Raw genomic sequence first — 24,383 nt, 5'->3', positions numbered from 1 at the left:
AAAAGCCATGGTCCTGATGGCCCCTTCTTGTCCAACAGGGTAAGAAGGGGGAGGGGAGAATGCTGCAGCTGTTATATCTTGTACTGAGACACCTAGAGAGAAATAAGAAACGTGCACGTTTGCTTTTTATTGATTTTTGTTCTGCTTTTAATTGTATTCAGCCACATGTCCTTGCACACAGAACTTCAACTAATTTTAATATGGATTTTGGTACAGCATGTTGGCTCACTGACTTCATAACAAACAGATCTCAGAGGGTCCAGATTAATGTAATCCTGTGCTGTAAATTCTCATCTTCCACTAGATTCCCTCAGGGCTGTGTGCTTTCACCACTTTTATTAGTTTCATATACAAATAGGCATCATATATAGTATAATTTATCATGGTTTGTCCTTAAGTATGCAATGACTTTGTGACTCTTCTGCAGGGTGTGGAGCAAGACCATCGCCTGGTCTTTGATCAATGTGTTAACTGGTGTGACCAGTCTTTCTTCCAAATAAATGTGGCTAAGACTGAAGAAATGTGTATTGATTTTTGGAGGAGCCCCCTTCTCCTTGCTTGATTAAGGGTCACCCAGTGGCAGCAGTGCAGCAAAATAAGTATTTGGGCACCGTCCTAGATGAGAAATTTAAATGTGATGCAAATACAGATGCTATATGTCAAGAGTTGTTCTTTTTAGGGAAGTTGCAGAGTTGTAATGTGGAGATGACACTGATAACTGATTGACTCTGTCCTTTGATTTGCTCGTTTGGCAGTCTTAGAGCCTGATTTACTGAAGGTATGCATGTGTAAAAACCATAGACTGTATAAAAGAAATGGACGTAACATCCATGATGTCACCCATTGGTTTGTGGACTGCTGCTCGGAAGCCAATAGTTTCGAAACTAGGCAGCGCCATCTTGAAAATTTCAGGTGCATGCCGAGAAAAAAAGGACATGGATTCTACTTATATGGGCATGAGGTTGCGATTGGTTGCGAGGGCTGGATCTCGAGGACATTGGTCATTCAACCTGTCAATCACGACGTAGCCACGCCCCAATGCATACCCTGCTTTATCGTCAAATATGAAATCAGGGAGGCCAAAATTTCATAAATGAACATCATACTGCATTGAAGAAGGCTTTAAACTAGCGATTGAGACCATAAACACATTTTGAAAACGTTTACTGAGGTTAGAAATCAAGTGAGAAATTTGTGAATTCTCCATTGACTTGTATAGAGACAGAAATCCTTTTGAACACAAAACGGTCGCCACCCTGGTGGCCTTTTGGTAGAATGCAGCTCTAAGTTACTTCTGCGTTGGCCTCATTTCAGAGGACCGGAACTCCCTGCCTGGTAAAAACGTGTGCAAACTTCACATTACCCACAAAAAGCAAGCTGATATGGGTTGTCCATTTAGTACGTTGCGTTGTCCATTTAGTACTTTTGCCATAATGCAGTTTTACTCCAATTTGCAAAATACAGGGAGGAGATAATGCAAACGTAATACAGTACAAAGGTTATTTAGCACACGCATTGCGATTTATCAAACTCAAAGGTAATTTTGCTGACATTAACTTTGTAATATTTTTTTGCTGTATCTCAATATGTTAACCTCTTCCACTAGAACATCTAATTCCATTGGATCACCTGTATGAAGTGAGGGTCATCTCAGAAGCTCAGACTAATGTTTTGGACCCTTTACATGCTGAGTTCCAGATGCTTTCATCAGGGCAGAGGTTTAGTCCCCAAAGGTCACACTAATAGATACAGACTAGCTTGTGTTCTATCGACTATTGGTTTTTTTAAACAAACTAACCCCAGATGTCATCATGTGTTTCTTTCTTTTATTCCATGATTCATGTTGACAGTATAGGAGATGTGGATCCTGTGTTATGTTGTGTATGATGTATTGTATGTATTTGTGTTGGTTTGCTGTGTGTAAAGCAAATTGCTCCTGGTGGACATGAAAGTTTTTTGAATTTTTGAATCATGTTAAGTGTCATCATGTAAAGCACACAGCCTTTGAAAATACTCTACAGATAAAGAGAATTTTCACTATCTGTAAGCGTAAATATGTCGGAGATCTGAAATATAAAAACTCTTTATTCATGAGGAAGAGGAACTCTTTTAGCAGCTCTCATAAAAACTGAGGGTAATGATTGAGGGACAAGTAAGGACAGGTTGCTCAGCAGGGCACCTGCAAAGCAATCACTGAGAAAGTCACTGAGCAGACCAAATTAAAGTGGCTTAATGGTAGATAGAGAACCGGGGAGGTAGATGTGTGTTTTAAAAACTTTCAAACACAACTTTGAACACAATAAATAAATGGAAATAATGAACTTAAAATGATTCCTGCCACTCTTACAAAACAAGTTTGTTTGACACTAAATATCCACAAGTTCTAATTGAGCTTGTTAGAAAAATGGATGCAAATGAACCAGTGCTTCTTACCTGCTGTAGTCTTTATTATGTCTGAAGTATTTCTCAGGCCCATAAAATCAAACTGGTAGAGGCGCCAGGACTTCTGGTCAGCAGCCTCCACAGAGTTCTTCCTCCACTTGTAAATCATCTCATCTCGTGGGTATCCATCTGCAATTACACAGAGCATGTGTGTGTGTGTGTGTGTGACCCTTGGTGCTACATGGCACATCCTAATGATTGATACCCTATGCACACAGACCTAGGGCCACCCAAAGCAACATTTGTCTTATGCTGGAGGCTGGCTAATGAAAAGACAGTCTGGAATGAAGACAGAGGCAGAAGGAAGGTAAGTTAAATGAAAGCTTTGGTTCAATAATGTACTGAATCCATCTTGATGTTGGGCCTGACCTTCACATGATGCACACAGAGCCTGTGAGTGCTTTTACAATTGATCATGTGAGGTTAATGATGGGTTAATGATTCCATTTCTACTTTGGTATTGTGCTGGCCTGAATCTTTGCTGTCTTAAAACAGACACATAATCGTTTTAAGTAGAAAAGCTAACAAAATGATGATCTTGCCTGATCTCAATTTGATGTAATAAGCTTTCAATTAACAAAAACATTAACTGTGAGGGGTGCCCAAACTACTAATTGTTTTCAAACATGCTTGATGAATGAATTCCATTAACATTTGCCACACTTCTCTCATTTGCTATTAATGATGTCATTACAGATTCAGCAATTGCTACTCGAATTCAAAATGTTCAGAAAATAACAGCTTGTTGTTGAAAACAGCTCTTTTTAAATAAGCAAACTTATGAATGGCATGATTGGATTGGAAAAAGTCTGTAGTACATTTGCATAAAACAACTCGATGCGCAATTCATGATGCATTTACAAATTAACAACATTTATAGAACTTAATACACGTTAGCAAAACAACAGTGCTCAAGATGGGTGGAATAGTGAGTTTACACTGGCCAGGTCACACCTTTGTCAATATAATGATACATTTATCTACTTTATCTACATAAATTACATGTACATTTAAGGATGATCTCAATATCAGCAAACTCAAGTCATACCAGAGGAGTATCCCTGGTATACTCTTTAACATAATATCTTTGTGATTACAGCATGTTCCATGAGATAAATGTTGTAATTGCCCTTTTTTTGGACATCCTTTAACTCTGTCTGCTTCATCTACTTTTGCTTTAGTTTTTGGTTTTCCACATGCTTGCTTGTGTTTCTTTTCAGCTGTGGATTGTTATTGAAGATTGTGGTAGCAGTGATAACAGTGGCTTTTCAAAGTGAGTTATCCCAGTTGAAAATGTGTCAATCTCTTTACTCAAAGAACTTCTTAACAGATAAAACACCTTCTAAATGTATTTTCTTTGAAGTCTTTTATATATTCTCGTATATAATTACATGTTCTATAAATCCGATTCTATGTAGCTCACACAAACAAATTGAATGATCTTGATTTGACCAGTCATCTATTAAAGGTGCAGAGTGAGAATTTAGTGGCATCTAGGTGAACAGACCTAGTACTGTATGTATACGAATGTTTTATTTAGTGTATAATCACGTGACAATAAGAGTTGTTGTGTTTTCTTTACCTTAGAATGAGCCCTTTATATCTACATAGGGAGCAGGTCCTCTTCCACAGAGGCCACCATATTGCACCGCCATGTTTCTACAGTAGCCCAGAATGGACAAACCAAACACTGGCTCTAGAGAGGGCCTTTCATGTTTTGTCATGAGTTTTGTGGCCACTGTTCACTCTTCTACACACTTGGAAGGGGGTGGGGGTATTCTGTTTGTTGCAATCTTGCCATCTCACTGTTAGATGCCATTTAATCCTATACACTGGTCCCTTATAGAAGAAAAAGGCCAGTGTCTCAGTGTGGCAGTTTCAGCAGAAAAGAAAAGGTTTATCATGATCATACAAGAGAATTATTAATTTACAACCGTGTGAAATTATATAGCCTTCAGTAGCAACCTGAAAATGAAGAGGCAAAACACATCATATTAAAAGCCAGCAAGTTGGCTTTACATAAGAGAGTGTTGCAACAGTTCACTACAAAAATGTATTATAATGTAGATGTATGTAGAGGTACTACACCAAGTACTTCATTCTTCACAAAAAAGCATTTCAGTACTTTTAATTCATGTTTTCACTGAATCACATTCACTGTAAAGCTAACATGTCTGTAATAAAAAAATAGTGGGCAAAAAATATGTTCATGTTTCAAGAGAACAGCAGCTATGAATTTGATGAAACTGGCCTTCGGCAAAAGTCTGGGAGGGGGCTGAAGGGCGGTTCGCCCGGGGCACCGTACAAGCTAGAACTGCCACTGTTCAGCCTATTACTTTGATTTATTTTGCTCTTGAAGAATGAATAGTAGGTATTTATATTATACATTATAGCAATTTCAGGGAGTAGGAGTTGCTGCATCCTTCCATCTTATTACTTTACCCAACCAATATGATGAGAAGGAAGTAAATAGTCAGAGGTCTGCAGATCGAGGACAACATATTCTAAAATAGTAAAAAAGTAATTATCGCAGCAGAGGGGAAGTGATCATAGCAGTTTGAGATGATACATTATAATGGTCCCATGTCATCGCTGTAACACTGTAGAGGCTCCCCATCAGGCAATAAGGCAATGAGAACATGATGGGCTGAAGAAAACATCAATTAAGCTGGCAAAAAAAGAATAGACTTGATGGTAGGTGCCTGAAATGACTATTTTTGTCACGGGGGTCGGCATGTCACGGATACATGGTGTCAACAGTGTTGTCATAGACACGCACAGTAAAGGGGTTGTCCGTATTGGTTTCTCTACACTTAGCTAAAATGAATAAGTGGACATGAATTAGGCAAATAAGTACTCACTATAATTGTTTGTAGTAAATAAATGTAAGCCTTATGGATGATAGATGGACCAATCAGTCTATCCTAATATGATTCAATGTTTGTAATATAACCAAATTACAACAGTGACAAACAGTATGTGGATTTCATTTGCTAAAACTTAAAGCCAAATCAACAGTTTGAATGATAGATGAATCAGAACTGAAGCCATCTGTCAGGTTTAGTGTTGTTTTAAGAACAGTTGTTGTGCTGTGTTAGTACCTGTGCGTCCTTTCATAGTGGCTTCTAATCTTGTCCTTTGTGTTTTGTTTGTTGAAATATTCTTTCGTTTTAATTTAGATAGTGCTTTTAAAGAAATGTACAGACCAGTAATTTGTCTTCCTCACTTCCGTCTCCTCTCTCCTGATTCCTTCACTCACTCTGAAAGCTGAACTTGATCTCATATGGTGTTAATTACAGTAATTATGGACAAACACCACACAGTATGAATGCATCAGCAGTCAACCTATCCAAACTTTCAAGCTGCTTTAACATTACTGTCATGTAAAGCAGCAGCACCGGATACATCGGACAGTTGAAACAACACTTTTGTCAATTTAGAGAAACTTTAGCGCCACTTAAGAGTTCTTACAAGCTACTAACTTTATTCATTTTGTCTCAGAGATTATTATTTGATGCCGCACATCAGTTAATGTCATATATGATCCTCTGATTTCTCTGTCTCATGAAAATGGCTTCAGTGTGTCTGCTGGCTTTAGCACGGAGGGTTTGTTTGTTGTGAAATCTGTGTAGTACAACCGAGCTATGGTTTGTGGTCCTTTTTGTAACAGCCATCTTTGAGTCTCATTCAGTCTGTGGTCTCATACAAGGACACAGTGTTCAAATAGAAAACAAAACAACCCTATTACATGCATATAACCTCCATTACAGCCATGAATACAACACACTCTATGTGTTTCTATTTTTCGGGAGGGAAGGAAGTCCAAGGTTCAAGGCTATGGTAAGGGAATCATTGTACATTGATTATTCCAATGCCCCAGAGGCATGATGGCTTTAAAGATAAGCAAATCTACCTTAATCAGAAGACAGAGACATCATCATGGAAACCATGGTAATTTCTAGGTAAGGAAATTGGTTTAATGGATTACAGCGGCAAGGATCCACCGACTTTAATAGGCTGCACAAGGTGCAAGGTCTTATCAAATTAAATCAATCCGTAATCTTGATAATACATCTCTCTGAGAGGACGCTTTAGATCCACAGCAGATAACACATATGCTTCATTCTCCACACACTACATTATTCCTCGGAGCATCATGTTGTTTACTGTATGTCCTGCTACCCAGACTGCCAAACCCTGTCACTTGCAAATATCAAAAAGTGAGAATGAATCCCACAATGTGATTTTTAAAGTGTAGTTTCTGTTCTATAGGTAAAATTATTTCACCAAATTAGGATTTAGGATTAGGATTAGGATGACTTTGCTTCATCAGCTGTCTGCACTGGAACCAGATATTGATGATATACACATCAATGAATCTGCATGAATTTGCATCTACACTGAATTACATAGTAGCTGAATACATTTGTGATGCAGATGTCTTTAATGGAGCCTTATTATGTACTTGTATACTTACTTCATAATGGAGAGACTCATAATGGAGAGACCTGTTGCTGGTGTTTAAGCAGTTTAGAACTTCGGTGCACTTAAATACACTTAAGCTTCAGGTTACTGTACTTATCTTTCCTTTAGTTCAGTAGATACCTCTGTATGAACTCTCACAAGTCAGATTGCTCCAATGTTGCCATAGCTACCAGCAAACTGACCTGGATGTGAGAGTGAAAGTGAGGATGCAACATACTGCTTCTCTATGATGGCTTCCGAATTAACACAATTTAGAGAAGGTTTTGAAAAATAAGCAGCAATCATTGTACATGTTATGAGGATCTTCATATGTCAAGGCATCAATGCAGCACAGTCATCAAAGTTAGCATATTTTACACTGGTTAGACAACAGCATCTGTCCTGTGGAAGTATACTAAATCCATACAGTCTCTGTCTCTGTGTTCAAATGTTGTCTTTATTGAGTTATATAACAAAGCAAAAAGACTGACTCAAAGAAATGCCTTTTTAAGGTATCAGAACACAGTGTGGTGCAGCATGGCATCAACACTGGAACATTACTCACTCTTACATTAATGTTTTTGAATTGTCCTTCAGTCCCTTGGCCATCATTGTCCCCCCATTGCTACTTTTACTGTTTAAAAAAATCAATTGTAAATGATGAGCAGATACTCATATAACTGTCTTTGAGTACTTGCTATGTGGAAAGGAAAAAAACCCAATTCAAAATATAATAACCTAAAACACACCAGAGAAAATGGAGCACTGTGTTGCACCAAGATACTAAAGTGTACTCACAGCTGGAGAAGATGAGTGGGCAGGAGTGCTCGTCCATTGGAAAGTTGTGCAACTGCAGCTGGCATTCTGCATTTATAGTCAGTCTGCAAAGACAACAACACAATCAGGACTTTTCTTTGTTCCGACTTTCAAAGTGTCATAAGAAGCCTTCTGTAAGTGGGCATAAATGGGTGAATATGGGAGTAAATCTAGGTAAATATTTCTCAACAGCCAGTGTGGTAGCATTTCCTAACAGGTGGTGTGAGAGATAAATAAATGACAGAAGTTACAGAACATGTCATACAGGTGCATAATCTACTCAGTACAACTTATTGAATTCTTCTGAAGACTGTTTATAGACAAGAAATGTTACAAAAACACACAAAATTGTACAAGATCATTCTCCTTTTTCAGACTGTGTACCCAGGTTGCATTTGATTCTAAAAAACTATTAGTTTATTAATCAATTTGTCAGCTGACAGAAGTTAGAATATTTGAACACAAGCTGCGCTGTGAAAAAATGTTTTGATGACTAGGTCCCTATTGTGTTTGTATCCTGTACACACTTGACCATGCTAGTGACACGATACACAGAGCAGTGGTTTCACACTACTCTACTAATTGACAGGTGGGGAGAATATGCCAGAAAAATGCACAGAAGTGTAGTGTAGTAAACTTGGATGCAAGCAGTGCAGGTTAAAAAAAAGAAATCTCATAGGGTATCTTTAATCTGCAATACTTTCATAATTGATTATTCTTGCAGCCATTTTCAATCAAAAACAATAACCATTCTCTGATTGAAACTCCCCTGTGAGCATTTTTATATTATCGTAAACTATCTGATATCTTTGGACTTCTTCTGTTCTGACAAAACAAGGCAACCAAGAAATAATAATAGACAGATAATTGATAAGAAAACAATTGTTAGTTGCAGCCCTAGTATCAATATCCTAAATTAGAACCCAATAAATTGTGTTAGTTGTTCAAGTATCTTGAGCTATGAATCAGCTATAATGTTGCTATAAACGACATTCAGTATCTGTTTTCTCACTTGGAGAAATTAAAGAGGGATTACTTTAATGAGCCTCCACTAGCAACCGAGGAACTGCATTGCTGACAGACCATCGGCAGCCTTCGGTGGTCTCTATTCACCACGCTCATAAAAAACACATTTTCAAGGATGATGAGTGACCAGCTGTATTCACTCCAGGACTGAGAAACACCGGTGTGGAGGGACAATGTGACACTGTATATCTTTATATTTCCCACTGCTCTGGCATTGTGTGTGCTTCCACAAGGATGATGTCTCAACAAACCTACAGTACTCTGTTTTTTAAAACACAGCACAGATATTAGCATGTGCTAAAGGCCAGCTGGCTCTTAAGACTAGACAATACTGTGGATGTAATCATGCAGCCAATATGTCGTTGACCTTCAATTATAAACCAGTTAAAGTAAGCAAGTAAAAATTCTTATCTCCCTGGAATAAGAGGCTTCAGGCAGTGTTAAGAGTGCCCTGACCTCAAACTGGCTGGTTTGACAGATCAGTCTGAATTAACAGGGTTTAAGATAAGGATTTCCAAATATAGGTTCCCTTGAAATTACAACTACCTGACTGAGAAAAAGAGAGAAGAAAAAGAAAGGAAAACATGTTAAAAGCTGGTAGTTCTTCTTAACAATAGGCTTTGTCCACTCAGCTACAAAATGAAGTCCACAATATGAGAAAAAGAACAAGGGATATCAGTATGTGCATGAATGGACAAAGATAAGAAGAAATAGGAGAGAAAAAAAAGTCTTTGTACTATAATTCTAGTATGATCTTTCAACCTCATTAAAGCATGGAATTGGGACAATGCCATGCATGTGGGAGAGGCATGATATCACAAAATGTCATCTCTGTTTACTCCAGCCAAGCCATAGCTCAATTAATACCAAATGACATTTCATTGTCTTTCTCTCATGCCATCAACGGATATTACTCCTCAAAGTTTGCACGCCCCTGAATAGTCAACATCAATAGAAGTCCATGAGGGAGAATGTCGCTGGGCTTTGCTTGTGACTTGACTCGCTTATAACACATGTGACGCTTCTTTTGTTCTTGCGGAAATGTGCTTGCAGTCTGTGAATTGTCACATTTCCATGAGTCCAATATTCACTTTTATAGCCAGTGGAATCATATATTTATCCACATAAAAAGTCCTTATAAACATTATCAATAAAAAATCTGTAAACGTCTTACGCTTAAACATCAGGACAGGGTAAAAAATGACAGAGGGACAGTCCAGAGATTCTTATGACTTGAGGGGCAGTTTATATTAATGTTGAGTGCTCCGATTACAAAGAGGGCTTTAGGGCATGAGAGGGTCTGCCTTAGTAAATTGGTCTCAAAGCTCATGCAGGCAATTTGCACTTACAATTGGTAATGACAGGCTAATTGCTTTTCCACTGCTCTTTTTGGGGCATGTTGGCATCCCAAAGTGTTTTGCATAGATTTCTTGGTGAATACAACTGCTGAAGTCTACTATATAATCTGAAACTGACTGATAAACTTCATTGATTCCCAAGCTGTGCATGGAGATCCGAGGAATTAATCATAAAATCCACACTAAGAAATGTTGATGCAGAGTTCAGACTGTACATTTACAGTAAGTACATGTTCATAGTAGGAATTATGATTGTTTCCAAGAATTTTCACAAACCACAGTAGTCCACAGTTGTGTCCCAGTTCCAACTGTATACTTACAGAATAGTATGCACTACATTCTGTACCTGTCTTTATAGCATAGTGTTTTTCACTTTAACCCTGATGGAGTGAAAAACACTTTTCACATGGCATGTTTTAAAGTGTAAAGACAATACTTTTTTTAAATCCTTAAAATTACATCTGGTCCTTCTCCTCATTAAAAATCCTGAATCTATAAATACGTAAATATTGTTCATTTCAGAACTTTAGCTATTTGACACAAGATGTCTCTTTCTTCACTGCAAAGTCCAAATAAATTAAATAGTTTCTCATAGGCTGCCCCCAAAAATTGCATTTTCAGTGAGCTCAGCAGATAAATGTGAAAACAGCCTTTTAGTGTCAAATTCTGCACATACACCATTCTCCACAGTGAAGCTCAAACATTCAACTCTTGGAAAAGGAAGAAAAACATGTCTTTGAGCACAGGGGGCATAGCCTGAAAAAGAAGCCAAATCAAAAATGTTGTATGTGACAGAATTCAGACAAATAGAGACAGCAAAGGTACAGTACATGAAATCATGGTTAATACTCTTACTGTTTAATACAGCATGTCCAAGCTACTAACTTGGTATTTGTACACTACAACTATTGTTACCTTTATAATGAGGCTGGCATGTGTCCAGTCATAAAATGAACCCCTACACCTAGCTCTTACTTCAGTAACACAGGATTTTAGTCTGTGGATCCACACAAGTAATTTTATAATACAGATGCATAAAAACATACTGTAATACTGTGTACTGGTTATAGCAATAGTACTATATAATATAATTATTATCATATAAGATATAATTATATTTTCATTTAAAATGTGGGTATGGAAGAACATTCATTGTAAAGCTTTAACTCTGCATTGTATTTCTTCACTGAGACACTGAAGAGAAGTAGAATAAAAGCTTTTCTGTGCTTACCTTAAGGTGTAAAGTATCTTCCCATCATTCCATATTCTGAGGAGCTGGTTTGGCATTGTAATCCAGTGGGAATCTGCATTCTTGGAGTTTCTGAAGATAGTATCTGGGAGCCAAATAAGTCCCACCATATTGCTGTTCAAAGTCAATATTTTCATTGTGCTGTTGTATCTGAGGCGGCTGTCTGTCCACGTCTGAGCAAAGATGATGTCGATTTGGTATTCCTGTAAAAGAAAATTAAAAGACGTGAGTGGATTAACAGTGCAGTTAAAATTTCATTTCAGCAAACATCATTAATGACGTTTTCTATCCTTCGCTTGGTGAAAGATAGAAAAATGCAGCTTCACTTGCTTCCCAGGAGTATTGATTTTCTTTTTAAATGACAGTGAATAAAAGTATTATGAGTTTCAGCAACACGTCTCAGCACAGCATTTACCATTCATCATTTTCACCAGCGAGAGCATTTATCATTTAACTGGTTCACTGGTCCGTATGTACAGCACAGACCTCACCTGGCACCTCTCAGTGATCTGCTTAACTCACCATTGTACTGACAGCAAACTCTCCAAGGCTGCAGAGCATCTGGCAGTGAGACTATGGCTTTGAGCTCCTGTCAGCAACTCCACATCGACTTCAACTTTTGTTACCAGAAGTAATAAAAAAAATTGAAGAAATATAATTTATTACAGTCATTAAGTGTTATATGGATAAAGATTTCATAGGTAATGTAAAGTTAATGACCATGCCCAGGTCAACTGCAGCTCTGGAAAGCAAACAGTCAGTCCAACTCAGAGTCAGTTGGGCTGCTGATGGACTTTATCAATGATCTATGAGCTGCTAAATACAGACAAAAGCAGTGGTTCATCTTGTGTTTTGGTGCAGTAATAAGAGTACATTGGCCCAAATCTGACATCTATTGAATCAGAATCAATTTAGCTTTTTGTACAAACCTTCATTTTGTTGTTTTTCAGGCTACCATCAAGTCAAAATCTGAAGGCAATCCATCCACTGATTTGCTTTTTGATATCCTGAAAGGGGTTTTGTGTTAAAGTGGTTCAGCACAAAGGATTGAGGAAAACCAAAAAAAAAAAAGAAAAGAAGAAAAGGCAGAAAATACATGCATGAATTCATACTTGTTTAAAAACCATTAGGGTTTTAGAGACCCCTGTACCAAAACTCAATAGGGGCAACATGGAAAGGGCAGGTTGAATTAGATAAATAAGATTAGAGAAACTAATTTGCCACCAAAACAGTTCTTACATACAACAATATGAACAATGCAATTGAATAAATAAATACAATACAAACATGGTCTACAGCAATGGGTCAGAGCAACAACTAAAAGAACACAGATGTTGCCTCCCAAGCAAACACAGCATAAAAGAGGACACTAACCAAGATCCCCTGATAGAAGACGAGTAAAAGGTTCTTGCTAATGTGAAAGGATCTCAATTTGACTCAGCCTTCTTCAATTCCACCTCAGTGTTCTTTTTCAAATTGAATTTACTGTCCAGAAAAACACAGAGATATTTGTGGCTTTAGACAACCTCAACCTGTTGACCCTTTATAATAACTAGTAGAAACTGTAGAATCAGGCAAACAAATCTGAATGGGCAAATGGAGAAAAGCAAGTCCAAAGAGACATGCAAACCCAGGTGGTTTACAGGAAGGCAGGAAATAATTGCTACAGCAGGAGAGCGACAGAGATGATTGGGGAAATGAGAGAAAGAAAATGGCTAGTATTTATGTAATGACAGGATGAGGCACAGGTGTGCAGGGAGGAGAGGGGTAAGGTGACCGACAGCATCAAGAGGGATGAGTGATGTGCGGATGAGGAGTCATACAGTCTGTTCAGTATCATAATTATGGTAACTTGGAGTGCCCTTGTAGCAGAGTGGTTACAGCGCATGCCATCATCATATACCTGCAACCTGTTTTTGAGTCTGGTAAGGGACCTTTGTAGCATGTTATACCCTCTCTCTCTCTCTACCCTTGTTTCCTGTTGGCCTCTCTGCCACCAACGGTCCAATAAAAAGAAAAAAACTTGAAAAATAATATTTAAAAAAAGAAGTAACTTCTCTGAGGCTGTCATATTTCTGCTTGTTTTAAATGTGACAAATTATCCTCACTGTTATATTCAATACTTAACTAACTGGTGTTTATTTTACCTCAGTGAAACATAGGTGGAATTCAAGCTTTACATGCCGTTCTTTAAAATTAATAATTCAAACTGGCACTGATTGACTTTTTTACATTCCATTAAAGGGATAGTTTGACATTTTATTCTCATTTTTGCTTTAAAATGTGAAATGAAGCTTATTTTTATGCCTGTTTAATGATCTTTTACACATTTTACTGCAGTGATGTGTCAGTTCTGAGCTCTGCCATAACTCTTGCAGGTGACCAAGACTCAATACTTGAATGCATCTTGGTTGTATTGACATTATGTTAGCTTAGCATAGGGGCTGGTTAGACAGGTTTGTTCAATATGTACAAAAACTGCAGTGTGAAAACAACATGGAGCCAGAATATTTCTTGACTGGGCGTTGTAATGTCCATTCATTTTTACATGTTGGTATTCATATGAAGATATTACATGTGAATTTGTGAGATTTACTGTAGAGGAGCTTCATTTCCTAAAATTAAATCACACTATTCATTTAAATACTTGAAAAATTCTGCACTTGTCTACCCATGATGTAATATTCAGTCTTTGCCTGACAGATTAGGCAATTTACTAACTATGCCAAGTATATTTGCTGCATCTTAATAATTCAGGAAGCAACATGTCAATTAAAATGTAACTATCCACTACACTTTGAAATGTTGAAATATTTTGCCTCTTCTACAGAAAGCTTCAACTGATGAATCCACCATATGAGGTTGGGTATATACTGTATGTGTTACTGTTATTTTTCACTGTTCATGTTTCCTGTTTCTATTTCTGAGCATGTACACTGTTATTGACATGAAAAAACAGGTCAACGTATAGAGACAGTAAACCTTCATATGTGACAGTTGGTAGGCTACTTGTAGTGATTTTTGCACCTTGAGGTGTGAGGTATTGACACTGTAAAGCCAATTCATGTTGGTCACGCCATTACCCAGGGGTAAATGTTCAGTCCCAGTATACATTGAGTTGTTTTTGTTGTAGTATAGTATATACTTGATGGAGGCACATGGTTTGACGCTTGGCTTTGTTAACCACTCACCAACAATGGCTTAGGAAACAGTCTGTGCGTCATACAACATCAGTGTGTATTGCCCTTTAGCCTTAATGGATGTTGACATGCCGGTTACTGAAGCTGCTTGTACCAAACAAAACCTTGTAGCTAGGGGATTTTTACTGGAAAAGCTAACTGAGAAAACTGAGTGAGTTAAAACATCTGCTAGTCTTTAATTTGTTTTAGAAATGTACCAGGGTTGTGATTAAAAGAGACAAGATATGTGGCCACTTATTGCTATTTGTATGGGCGTCTTTGTTGCAACAACTAAAGTTACTAATTATGCCAATAAACATGTCTAGTCTGTATTGTAACTAGTGCTTCTGTACAAGCTCAATGGGGCACATATACAGTATCTGGCTGAATCTCTACACAAACAAATGTTGAGTTTTTATTGTCCTCTCTAGCAACAATACGGTTGAAGGTATACAATACAACTGAATTAATTATAGTCTTCCCTTCTCCAGCAACCCAAGCTTTTATACTGTTGCCACCACCTGAAATTTGACCTTTTACCCATTCTCTGCAACAGTTTGAATAGCTTACCAATTAGAATGAAGTCTATAATCAAGAGAACCACTGGGTGCTTATGACCTTTAATTGTTTGGATCTCTGGGGATTTGAAAAAACTGAACATTAGCCAGGATTTAATGACCAGTGGAGGAAAAGTGGTGCAAATCAAATAAATAGAAGTTAGAATGAGCTGAAGCAATCGCATCTGTAAATAGCAAGCAGCAGATGGAGGCTGAGAGGTCCATCTCGTATAGTACAGCAACATTTCCAGCATTGTAATCTCTTATAAAATTTCACATTGAAGGGTGATTTTAACTATGCTGAAAGAGTATCGATCTCACTTCCTCTCTCTGATTGCTGCTGCTTTCAGCCACTAGAGCAGGCGCTGCTGGGAGAAAATGGCTCTTTCACCTCAACAGAAGAGCTGCTATATTAAGGTTAGTGATTAACTCACAGTAAAATCAAAGGTACTACTGTACAGTAGAAATGAACCTCACATGATATATTCATTCAAAATGAAGCACCAAACAGATTATCCTGAATATCCTGAATATTGTATGGAAGTACAATCTGTATCATAGAAGTGAACCTTGTGGATCACATGAATTATTAGTAATAATAAGTATAAGTTGAATGTTTAATGCTATGACAGTTTTGTGTTTAAATTTGTTTAAACCTTTTGAACATAAGACAAAGGAAACATTAACCTTTAAGGACACTGTTTGCCAATCGCAAGCAGTCTTGACAGTGCTGACCTTTTAAGGGTCCAAATAGAGGATGCTGTCTTATTAGCTTTGCTGCTTTTTATTTAGCTCACACTAGAGCGTCTGCAGACAGTTATGAAACAACAGTTGATGGTACAAACGTTTCTTGAATGCCTGTTCTTCTGTCCTGTTAGCGACCAAGCTAACAGGACAGTAAGTACACAGTTAGCTTGGTTGCTAACGGGACAAAACTACACTAAATGTGTATGTAATGTGCAGCCATAATTCTGATTACACCGTTGTCTTTTTTGCTGTGATATAGCAAAATGTCTGCTCTGAAAAAAGTCAATTAAATTCAGAGTTGGAGGGGAAAGCAACACAGATACAGTGAGATGATGGGACTTTATGAACGAACTCACTGGGACAACTGTTTAAATAGCTGTTAATGCTCGGTAGACTAAATACCTCCTAACTGTAGACTGAAGATGTAACGCTGGATGGAGTAATGAAAGTACTGAGTGATGTACAGTATAGAGTAATGATATTAGATTTGCTGTTGAGTAAGTAACTTATTGAAGTAGTAATTCATTTTAATGAACAATATGTAGTATGTAAATGGTCCCTGTACTGTAAATTGTAAATGTTTTTCAAGTAAATTGTCCAACACTTTAAGTGTAAATGCAAAACACCCATTTTCTCTGTCTTTTCAGTGTGGTTTTACTTTTAAAAAATGCTGGCGGAAAGTTCATTTCATCATTCATCATACTCTCCTGTCTAAAAGTTGTTTCTCTGGTCACACTGAGCAGATTTACTCTTATAATGGAATAGTTCCCCATCCATTTTTTAAAATCACACTTGGGAATATTAGTCATTATTGAAAATCTGCACATGGCTTAATGTCGACTGATATGTGAGGAATCATTTTGCCACAGTTTATTCAATGTTTTAAATTTGCCAGAATACAAATCAGAAAATGACTGGGCTGACTAATGGCTCAAGCTGGGATAAACAGTCTGGCAGAAGCCACCTCCCATGATGACACCGCAGCTCTGTGCCGCCTGCAGTGATGCAGCTATTCATTTCTGTGAAAAGTGAGCAGAGGCATATTCTCCTAACCTTCCTGTCTCCTTATGCAAATAAGGCATTATTAATGATATTTGAGGTTGAAGCATTCTAAAGTCGAGATTAAATGAAAAAGGCCTTTTTAACCCTTTTAGATCACATCCCCAGTAATATGGTGCACATACTAAACATCTATTTCTTTGTATTCTTATATCAAATTCCAAACATGTTTTCTTACTGAAGTGTGCCTATGTAGGCTCGAAGCAACCAATTTCAACCAATACTATCATGACATCCACCCACTAATCAATCTTCAATTTTTAATGGCACAGCACTGAGATTCACAGTGACATATCCACTTTTCAACATTCAAATCAAATGTTACATCCCCACTGTCTATTCTGTTTCACTCTGAAATACAGAAGTTAAATGCTCCCAAAATGTTCGTCTGGATTTTAAAGATGAGCATTGGTCCAGGTTATGTTGTCTGAGAGTTGCTCTGTCTATAAATACTATATTTACTAAAAAGACATTATGTTACATAGCCTTTGTTGGATTGGTGAGCAACACATTGGTGAAAACATCCTGAACAACCTTTTCACAGCATTCTTTTATTCATACTTTTGTTTTTTAATAGTTGCACATAAATGTTTCTGACATGACCATGAGCACAAGGGTTTGGATAAATCCTTCGCCTTCTATAGCTGAACAAAGAACTACTTCTTTTTCTCTTTTCAACACTGAATATTCCTCCACTCCAACAAAAGATAATCTATTACCATGTATCCGTCTTTCTCCTTTTTTCACTGTAGTTCAATGTAGAAATGACCCATTCTAATTCAGAAAATTAAATATAGCATTCCCATTATTTTCAAATAAACATCTTCCCGGCAAATTCTGTGATATATTAAAGTTAGACAGTTTATTTCTGTCAGAAGTCCAGTACTGGTCGCTGCACCAGATAAACTAGGGCAAAGCATGCTCTGCAGTATGAAGCTGGTACTGAATCATCATGCAGCAAAAGGCTTACAGTACATACTGTATCTGGCCTGTGCATAGAGATATGTTGTTGTGTACCTTGTTCCTAGTTGTTATCTCAGAGTCTCTTCTTGTGTCCTCATTAGATTAAGCTAAAGGTGACCTAGAGCGAGGAGACACCCATCATCCACTTATGACTTATGTATGTTTAAAAAAAATATGAATAGTCCAACCATCACTTTTACTATAAATTAAAGTATTATAAGGTAAACAAGTCCTATCTGTGTGAGTTTTCTCCCACAGTCTGAAGAAATCTGAATCTAGTGAACTGGAATTTCTAAATTGGCTATCGAATGTACTTCACCTCTCATCCAGTGCATGCTGGGATACGCTCTAGCCCCCCATGACCCTGCACAGGTTAAAGGTGTAAAGAAAGCGGATGGTTGTTGGTTGTTAACAACATGCTCTACTTGTTGTGTTGTGTATTTTTAATGTTTCACAGCTCAGTTAATTCCAACAAAAATAAACAAGCTCTCTAACAAAATTTCTTATTTGCTCTGCATACCTATCACACAGCAGAGCCTGTGTAGAGCTGCTATACCCAAATAAGGTTTTCTGGCTTCAGTGACCATTGAATCCATATTTCAAAATGTAGACAGAGCACAGAGACCAATATATACAATGGATATAAAAGGCTATCCTTATTTTTTTTTAAATTTTATGTCAAGTTTAATTTCAGTGCTGCGACTCAGTTAACAGTAACTGAAGCCTTTGACCTCGCTGCTGTGTTTGAATGTCTCGATGTAAGGGAAACATGTGTCTTGAAGCATGTCATCAGGACTTTGTGTGAAACAAAATATTCTTATGAACACTTAATAACATCATGTTATTAACGACACATGATGCAACTGGCTCATTGAATGGAGAGGAGAGTCCACACTGGCTGTCCAAGTAGATAAACTGATATTGCTTTTAGATGAGCAAGGTGCAGCCTGTATAACGAGGATAATATACAGCTATGCAAATATGCTGTCAACTTATATTTATGGAGATACTGAGAGATATTGGTTTGCTTGTGAGCTTTAGCAAACAGTGCAAGTTCTGACCAGCCAAAAAATGATTAGTTCTTGATACTATTTCTTCAGAAAAGATACAGATAACACAACAAGTGTACCACAGAAAATTCCATTCCCCTCAGGCCATAAACCAAAAGAAGGCCAATTGTTTATGCTTAAGCAAAAAAAGCACAACCTTTCTCATTCCTCCCTATCAGTCCAATTATAACAGCTGTTGTCAGGTTATCAGTCCATAATCATTCTTACCAACTTGTAAAAAACTAAAGCATTGCCAGTTTGACAGGATTAGAGAGGGTTGGAAACCCCTGCTGTAACAGTTATCTGCATAAGATGTTCTACATAAGCAACGCTAAAAGTTATATTATAACAACAGGATATACATTAGTGTTGCCCTAAATCTAATTGTGTGTTAATAGCTCATTCAAATGCAATCTCAAGCTACTGAAATGTTACCTTTTTTCCCCGTACAGTATCAGCTTTCAAACACCAATTAGTAATACATTACTGTAAGTCTTTAATGGCAGAAGGCAAGACAGTGGTAATACATTACATCCAGTCCAAAATGAAACCATTATTCTGCAGTTGAGGTGCAGTTCTCCTCACACATTATAATTGCATCATTGTGCGTCTGTCTGCCGACACTATAAAACAGACTAAGCATGCTCTGCGCAGTGGTCACAGAGGTATCATGAAAGTTATGAACATTGTCAAAACAGGAAAGGATTTTTTTTTTCTGTTACCTCATTACATGGTGATTGAAACAAACTCGCAGCATCTTAATATCCCACTGAGATCTGTTCCGTAGTGGTGTTACCAAGAGTCTCATTATATGATCCTCAAGCTGATGACTTCATTACCCAAATCTTCCGCCCAGAAAAAAAAAAGAGAGCGAGAGATGCAGCAATCATGCTTATTAAGTCAAAGCATACTTTTCATCTTTTCATCAGAGTTGGAGGGTGTGAGAATAGTTACAGTCATCTTGTAACTAAGTTGAACCTGCCAACCCACTTATTGTATTGCACAAAGATTTTTTATGATGTGAAGTAAAAGCGATCAAGGCCATTTTGTATCGCAGCAGGTATGAGCCGAACAATTACAGTAGGCTGCACATTTCAGGAAGATTACAAATTAATATTCTGCTGGGAGCGAAACAAAACAGCAGTACCAAGAATGCTGCAGTAGTTCTGCCAGCAATGGGAAATGAACTGGCATGAATGTTGTATTTGTCTTGGTATCCAGTGTATTATAGACATGTTGAGTGGGTTGCTCTATCCACAGGGTGAGAATAGCATCGGGGACCCCGCTGGCACTGGCCTTTGTTTTGGCAGGAATTCCTGGATTACATGAGGTTGCCTAGGACACCACATGACCCACAAGTACAAAAATAGCAACTTCTTTATAATTACAAAGATGCTGCCTTCTCCAACTAAGCATATTGTTTATTTCTCATTAAAACATAGACCGGTGTATTGTTTCTTCTGAATGGGTCATGCATGGGTCTGCTTTTCATTGTCACTGTGCTAAATGAAGAGAAATGAAGGAAGCAGAGCATTACTTTTCATATGAAGATAAATATTTCTGCATTACTTTATTTGAGGAAAACATATTGTTTTTAGTCAGGTTGCGTTTAACTGAATCACTTTTCATATCACCTCTATGTTAAATCATGTTATGTTCAGGTATCTTCAGCCATGCAAATGATAGAGACCAGGTCATTTGTGCACAGGTGTGGGGAAGTCATTAAGGCTCAGCAAACAGAATGTTTACCCTGTTTTCTCCTCTATGTTTTTGTAAATCTTCAAACTCTCTTTCTGGGAGGAGGTGCAGGTTCAGACTTTGAGTCATTTCATGCTGTGTGTGTCCCTTACTGTAAATTGGGACTCAGCATAAATTTACCAGCTTCACAAAATCCAAACAGCCAAAACTGAATAAATATGACACCACAAACACATGAATAAACAGACAAAAAAATAAACTAATGAATAAATCCACTCATTATCTAATCATCATTCCATTTTTTCTGCTGCTGAGAATGGATTTCTTCTTAACATACTGCATTTAAAATTGCCAGTGTGCCTGTATTTACATTGAGATCTAATGAATGACCAATACAAGAAGGGTAAACAAATGCTTCAGCAAATACCTTTTCGGTTAGAAACTGCTTTATCCATTCATTCATTAATTTATTTATTTTTACTTTTGTTTTTACCTTTTGGCTTGTCACTAGTTCTGGTGGAGATGAAGGATGAGATACAGGGACATGATTGTTTGCTTTGTTTGCACGTGTGTATTAGAGTTCGGTGACTAAACTAAACTAAAAAACTAAACTACTAGAAAGCTTAAGATTTATAGATTTATGTACATATTTCACTCTATTAAAATATAAGCTTTTAATTGCCTTTTTGAATAATCACATAATGAGTTGAGATGGTGTTTGATGTTTGAATCTTAATCAAGAATATTGGTTTTTGAATGTACCATCAGCCATTCATAAAGAGGGAACTTTTACTTAGTTTTGTCTTTTTCCTCTAGTAGAACGCATCGGAGGAATTTGTAAAACTTTGTGATACATTTGTTGAAAAAAAAATTAGAACTGAACTATGAAGTGCTGTAATGTTTGTGAACACAAGAAGGTTATGGTACATGTCGTGCAGAATTATCTTTAAATGAGTCCGTATAAGCTGTCGCCCTGTCCTTACTTCATTATGGCAATAGCAACATGACATGCAGTCTGTTGTGAGGACTTGCTTGCACCTGTAGGCGTTAAAGACAGAGGTAATTTATCAGCTCTGGCATTTTCTCTGCAGATTCAATAAACAGCCGACTAAGAGCTCTCACCAACAACATGATATAGAGTTTATTCTGTGTGCAATCAATCAATGTTTCCAACTCCAAGGCATATGGACACTAACATTTAAGTCCGTCCATATTTGCTGCATTTGCATTGCAATAATAATGAATTTAATGTTTTGGAAAATAAACAGAGTCTTACCTGAGCTCTATGTTGTGTCCAAGGATGTAATCTTCATGGACTGCCTGCCTCATTATTGTTTTGGAAGTTGTCTACTAATTTTTAAATATATTTGTCAATGATAATAAGTCACTCAGTGTTATTTCACACCATGGACTGCACATAATACTTGAGTTGACTATTCTAGATGAGACTTGTTAGTTAGTCCGTCTGTCTGTCTGTTATAAACACCATGCCTAGAACTACAACCATGAGTCATGAGACCCATTGTTACTCTATAGTCCAGACTGTAAACTTTTCAGTGTATCTACTGTGTATTGATTAAGTCTCAGGGGACCAAACGGGAAGAGAAGTATATTTACACTGTCTAGTGAGGTTGTCATTGTAGCAGCTAGATTGGGTCTCTGTGCACTGAGTCACGCCAGTTCTTTTCTGAGACCAGTGTAGATATTGAACTGGACTGAATGAGCCACCAAGCCTCCAGGTGATCTTTCATTAACAGGCAGCATGGAGGAGAGAACGAATCAGCTACAGTAGCAGACAGCACCTTTTTATTTATTCTAATACTGGTTTTAAAATTCTAACTGGCTAATCCAATCAGAGGGACAGCACTCGTTTTCCAAGGTGAGATGTATGAACAATGAACTGAGAACTAAGAAGTTAAGCACAAAAACATCCCAAGGTCTGTCATAAGGGGAATGAATCAGCCTCAAATTTTAATCAAGTGGAGGATGTTTTTGTGCAGATGGAGGCCAGAAGAGTATAAGACAGCTCAGCCTGTGTTCATGGTGTAGAGCTAGAATAGTTGTGTAACAGTTTTTGCAGTCTTAATGATCAATGCTGATTGATTTAAGGTATTTTATAATGCAACTATGTTCAGTCAGGATCTTAGCAGCTGTTAGTCATAATTAAATTTGATATGGGTTTGGATATAAAATGCAGCTTTTATTTTATTCTCCAATAAGCAACTAACTGTGTGCATATTGTTGAATCTAATGTTGTTGCCTTGAGTAATAATTTTACCGTCATCCCAACATTGACACACACATAATGTGTAGTGAAACATCTGCAAGTTTATCTTTTGCAACCAAGCATCAAGAATTTCAAATAGCTGCAGGTACTGTGGTTTGCAGGTGTTGGCTTGTTTGATTGTGATGCAGTGTGCTTCTTTGCTTCAGGGAATAGTAATATCATTTTAATGAATAATAAATGTATATAACCCTTAAAAAAAAGCAATGGATCTCCGTGAGAAAGAGCAATAAAAATTGACTTTGACTTTTCAAGTTCATGTGGATGCCTGGATGAATGGATGGAAGGATGGATGAAATAATGGGTTGTTCGATCACTTGCTGTTTTAGCCATTCAGGCATGAAAGTGATGCCACCTTTTATTAAAGAACAATACAAATGTCACTGTGATGGAGCTTGAATGCAAGCTCATTTTCTGTAGTGGTCTCTACTTAACTCAAACCGCTCAGGTTCTATATGTAGGCAGTGGCATTTTTTGTCAAAGACAACAGTTAAATGGGCTAAAGAAGATTAATTAGGCCAATTAACTGAAGTTTAAAATTCAAATTTTTCCATAGGTGCGCAGATTAGGTTTCTCTTTGCTTGTACATTTGATGTGAAAATGACCTCATTTCATTTCTATTTTATTCCTAAAGCGAAGGAAATTAATCACCGTCTGTCTTCTGGAGAAGTCATGACACCCAGAATTATACACTGCATTGTAATTAGAAACAATACAAGTATGACAACTGATATTGTTTTGAATTTCTCTCTAACAATGTGGCTTAAAATTAGCTTGTCATGCAGTAGAACAGGGTGCTTAAAGTATTTGCTGTAGCAGCATCAAATATGCATTAAAATACTAGAGATGATTCAAATTAAAGCAAGGCTGTCATGTATGCTGAATATTCCAGGAATGCCAAATTAAGCACAGGACTATGCTTTTCATATGTTGCATATTGTGCAGAAATAATACCATGTTTACAAGCACAATATCTGACAGGATTAACTGCACTGGTTTCCAATGACACAGTTAAGCAACCACGTATAACGTGATTTGTCTTGTTATTAAAGATAGAGCATTTGGCTCAGAGTGTCATCCTTGACAATACAAAAATGTATTTAAATGGTCAATTATATGTGTGTTGGATGGGGAAGCTTATGTGTTTTAGGGCTATCTTGGCCATCTGACCAAATGTGGCTTTCAGCTTGCACAGCCATAAAGTCACGAAATGGATCCAAAAATGTTTTAACTCCAGAGACAAAGTCATGCAAACGACAGCAATGTCTGCAAGGCAATTAAAACCACACTTTCAATTATTTTGGCTGATTAGACAGTTTCAGTGTGTGGGTGTGCACAGTTTTGTTTATTATGTTGCAAATGTCACGGTGGAACTACTTACACATGTATGTAACACCCATATTAAACCTGGAAGAAGGTTTAATCACCCAAAAACCGGAGAAGACTTTTTTTTAGCAGAGCCTTAAAGGTCACATAAACATTTAAATGTTAA

General features: G+C 37.3%; 1 protein-coding gene across 3 annotated transcripts in view; it reads right to left on the bottom strand.

Moving 5' to 3' along the window:
* LOC128362088 (gamma-aminobutyric acid receptor subunit gamma-3) overlaps positions 1-24,383 on the bottom strand; it is a 52,404-nt gene that overhangs the window by 6,991 nt on the left and 21,030 nt on the right. For all 3 annotated transcript variants that reach the window (XM_053322736.1, XM_053322737.1, XM_053322738.1), the window contains 3 exons: positions 11,338-11,558; positions 7,705-7,787; positions 2,434-2,571 (listed from right to left, as the gene is read on the bottom strand). In XM_053322736.1, coding sequence (XP_053178711.1) covers positions 2,434-2,571; positions 7,705-7,787; positions 11,338-11,558 — 442 coding nt within the window. The remainder of the gene's footprint in view (positions 1-2,433; positions 2,572-7,704; positions 7,788-11,337; positions 11,559-24,383) is intronic.

This window comes from Scomber japonicus, chromosome 7 (genome assembly GCF_027409825.1).
Source record: "Scomber japonicus isolate fScoJap1 chromosome 7, fScoJap1.pri, whole genome shotgun sequence".
NCBI classification, from domain to species: domain Eukaryota; kingdom Metazoa; phylum Chordata; class Actinopteri; order Scombriformes; family Scombridae; genus Scomber; species Scomber japonicus.
This window is presented reverse-complemented; position numbering and strand designations above follow the sequence as displayed.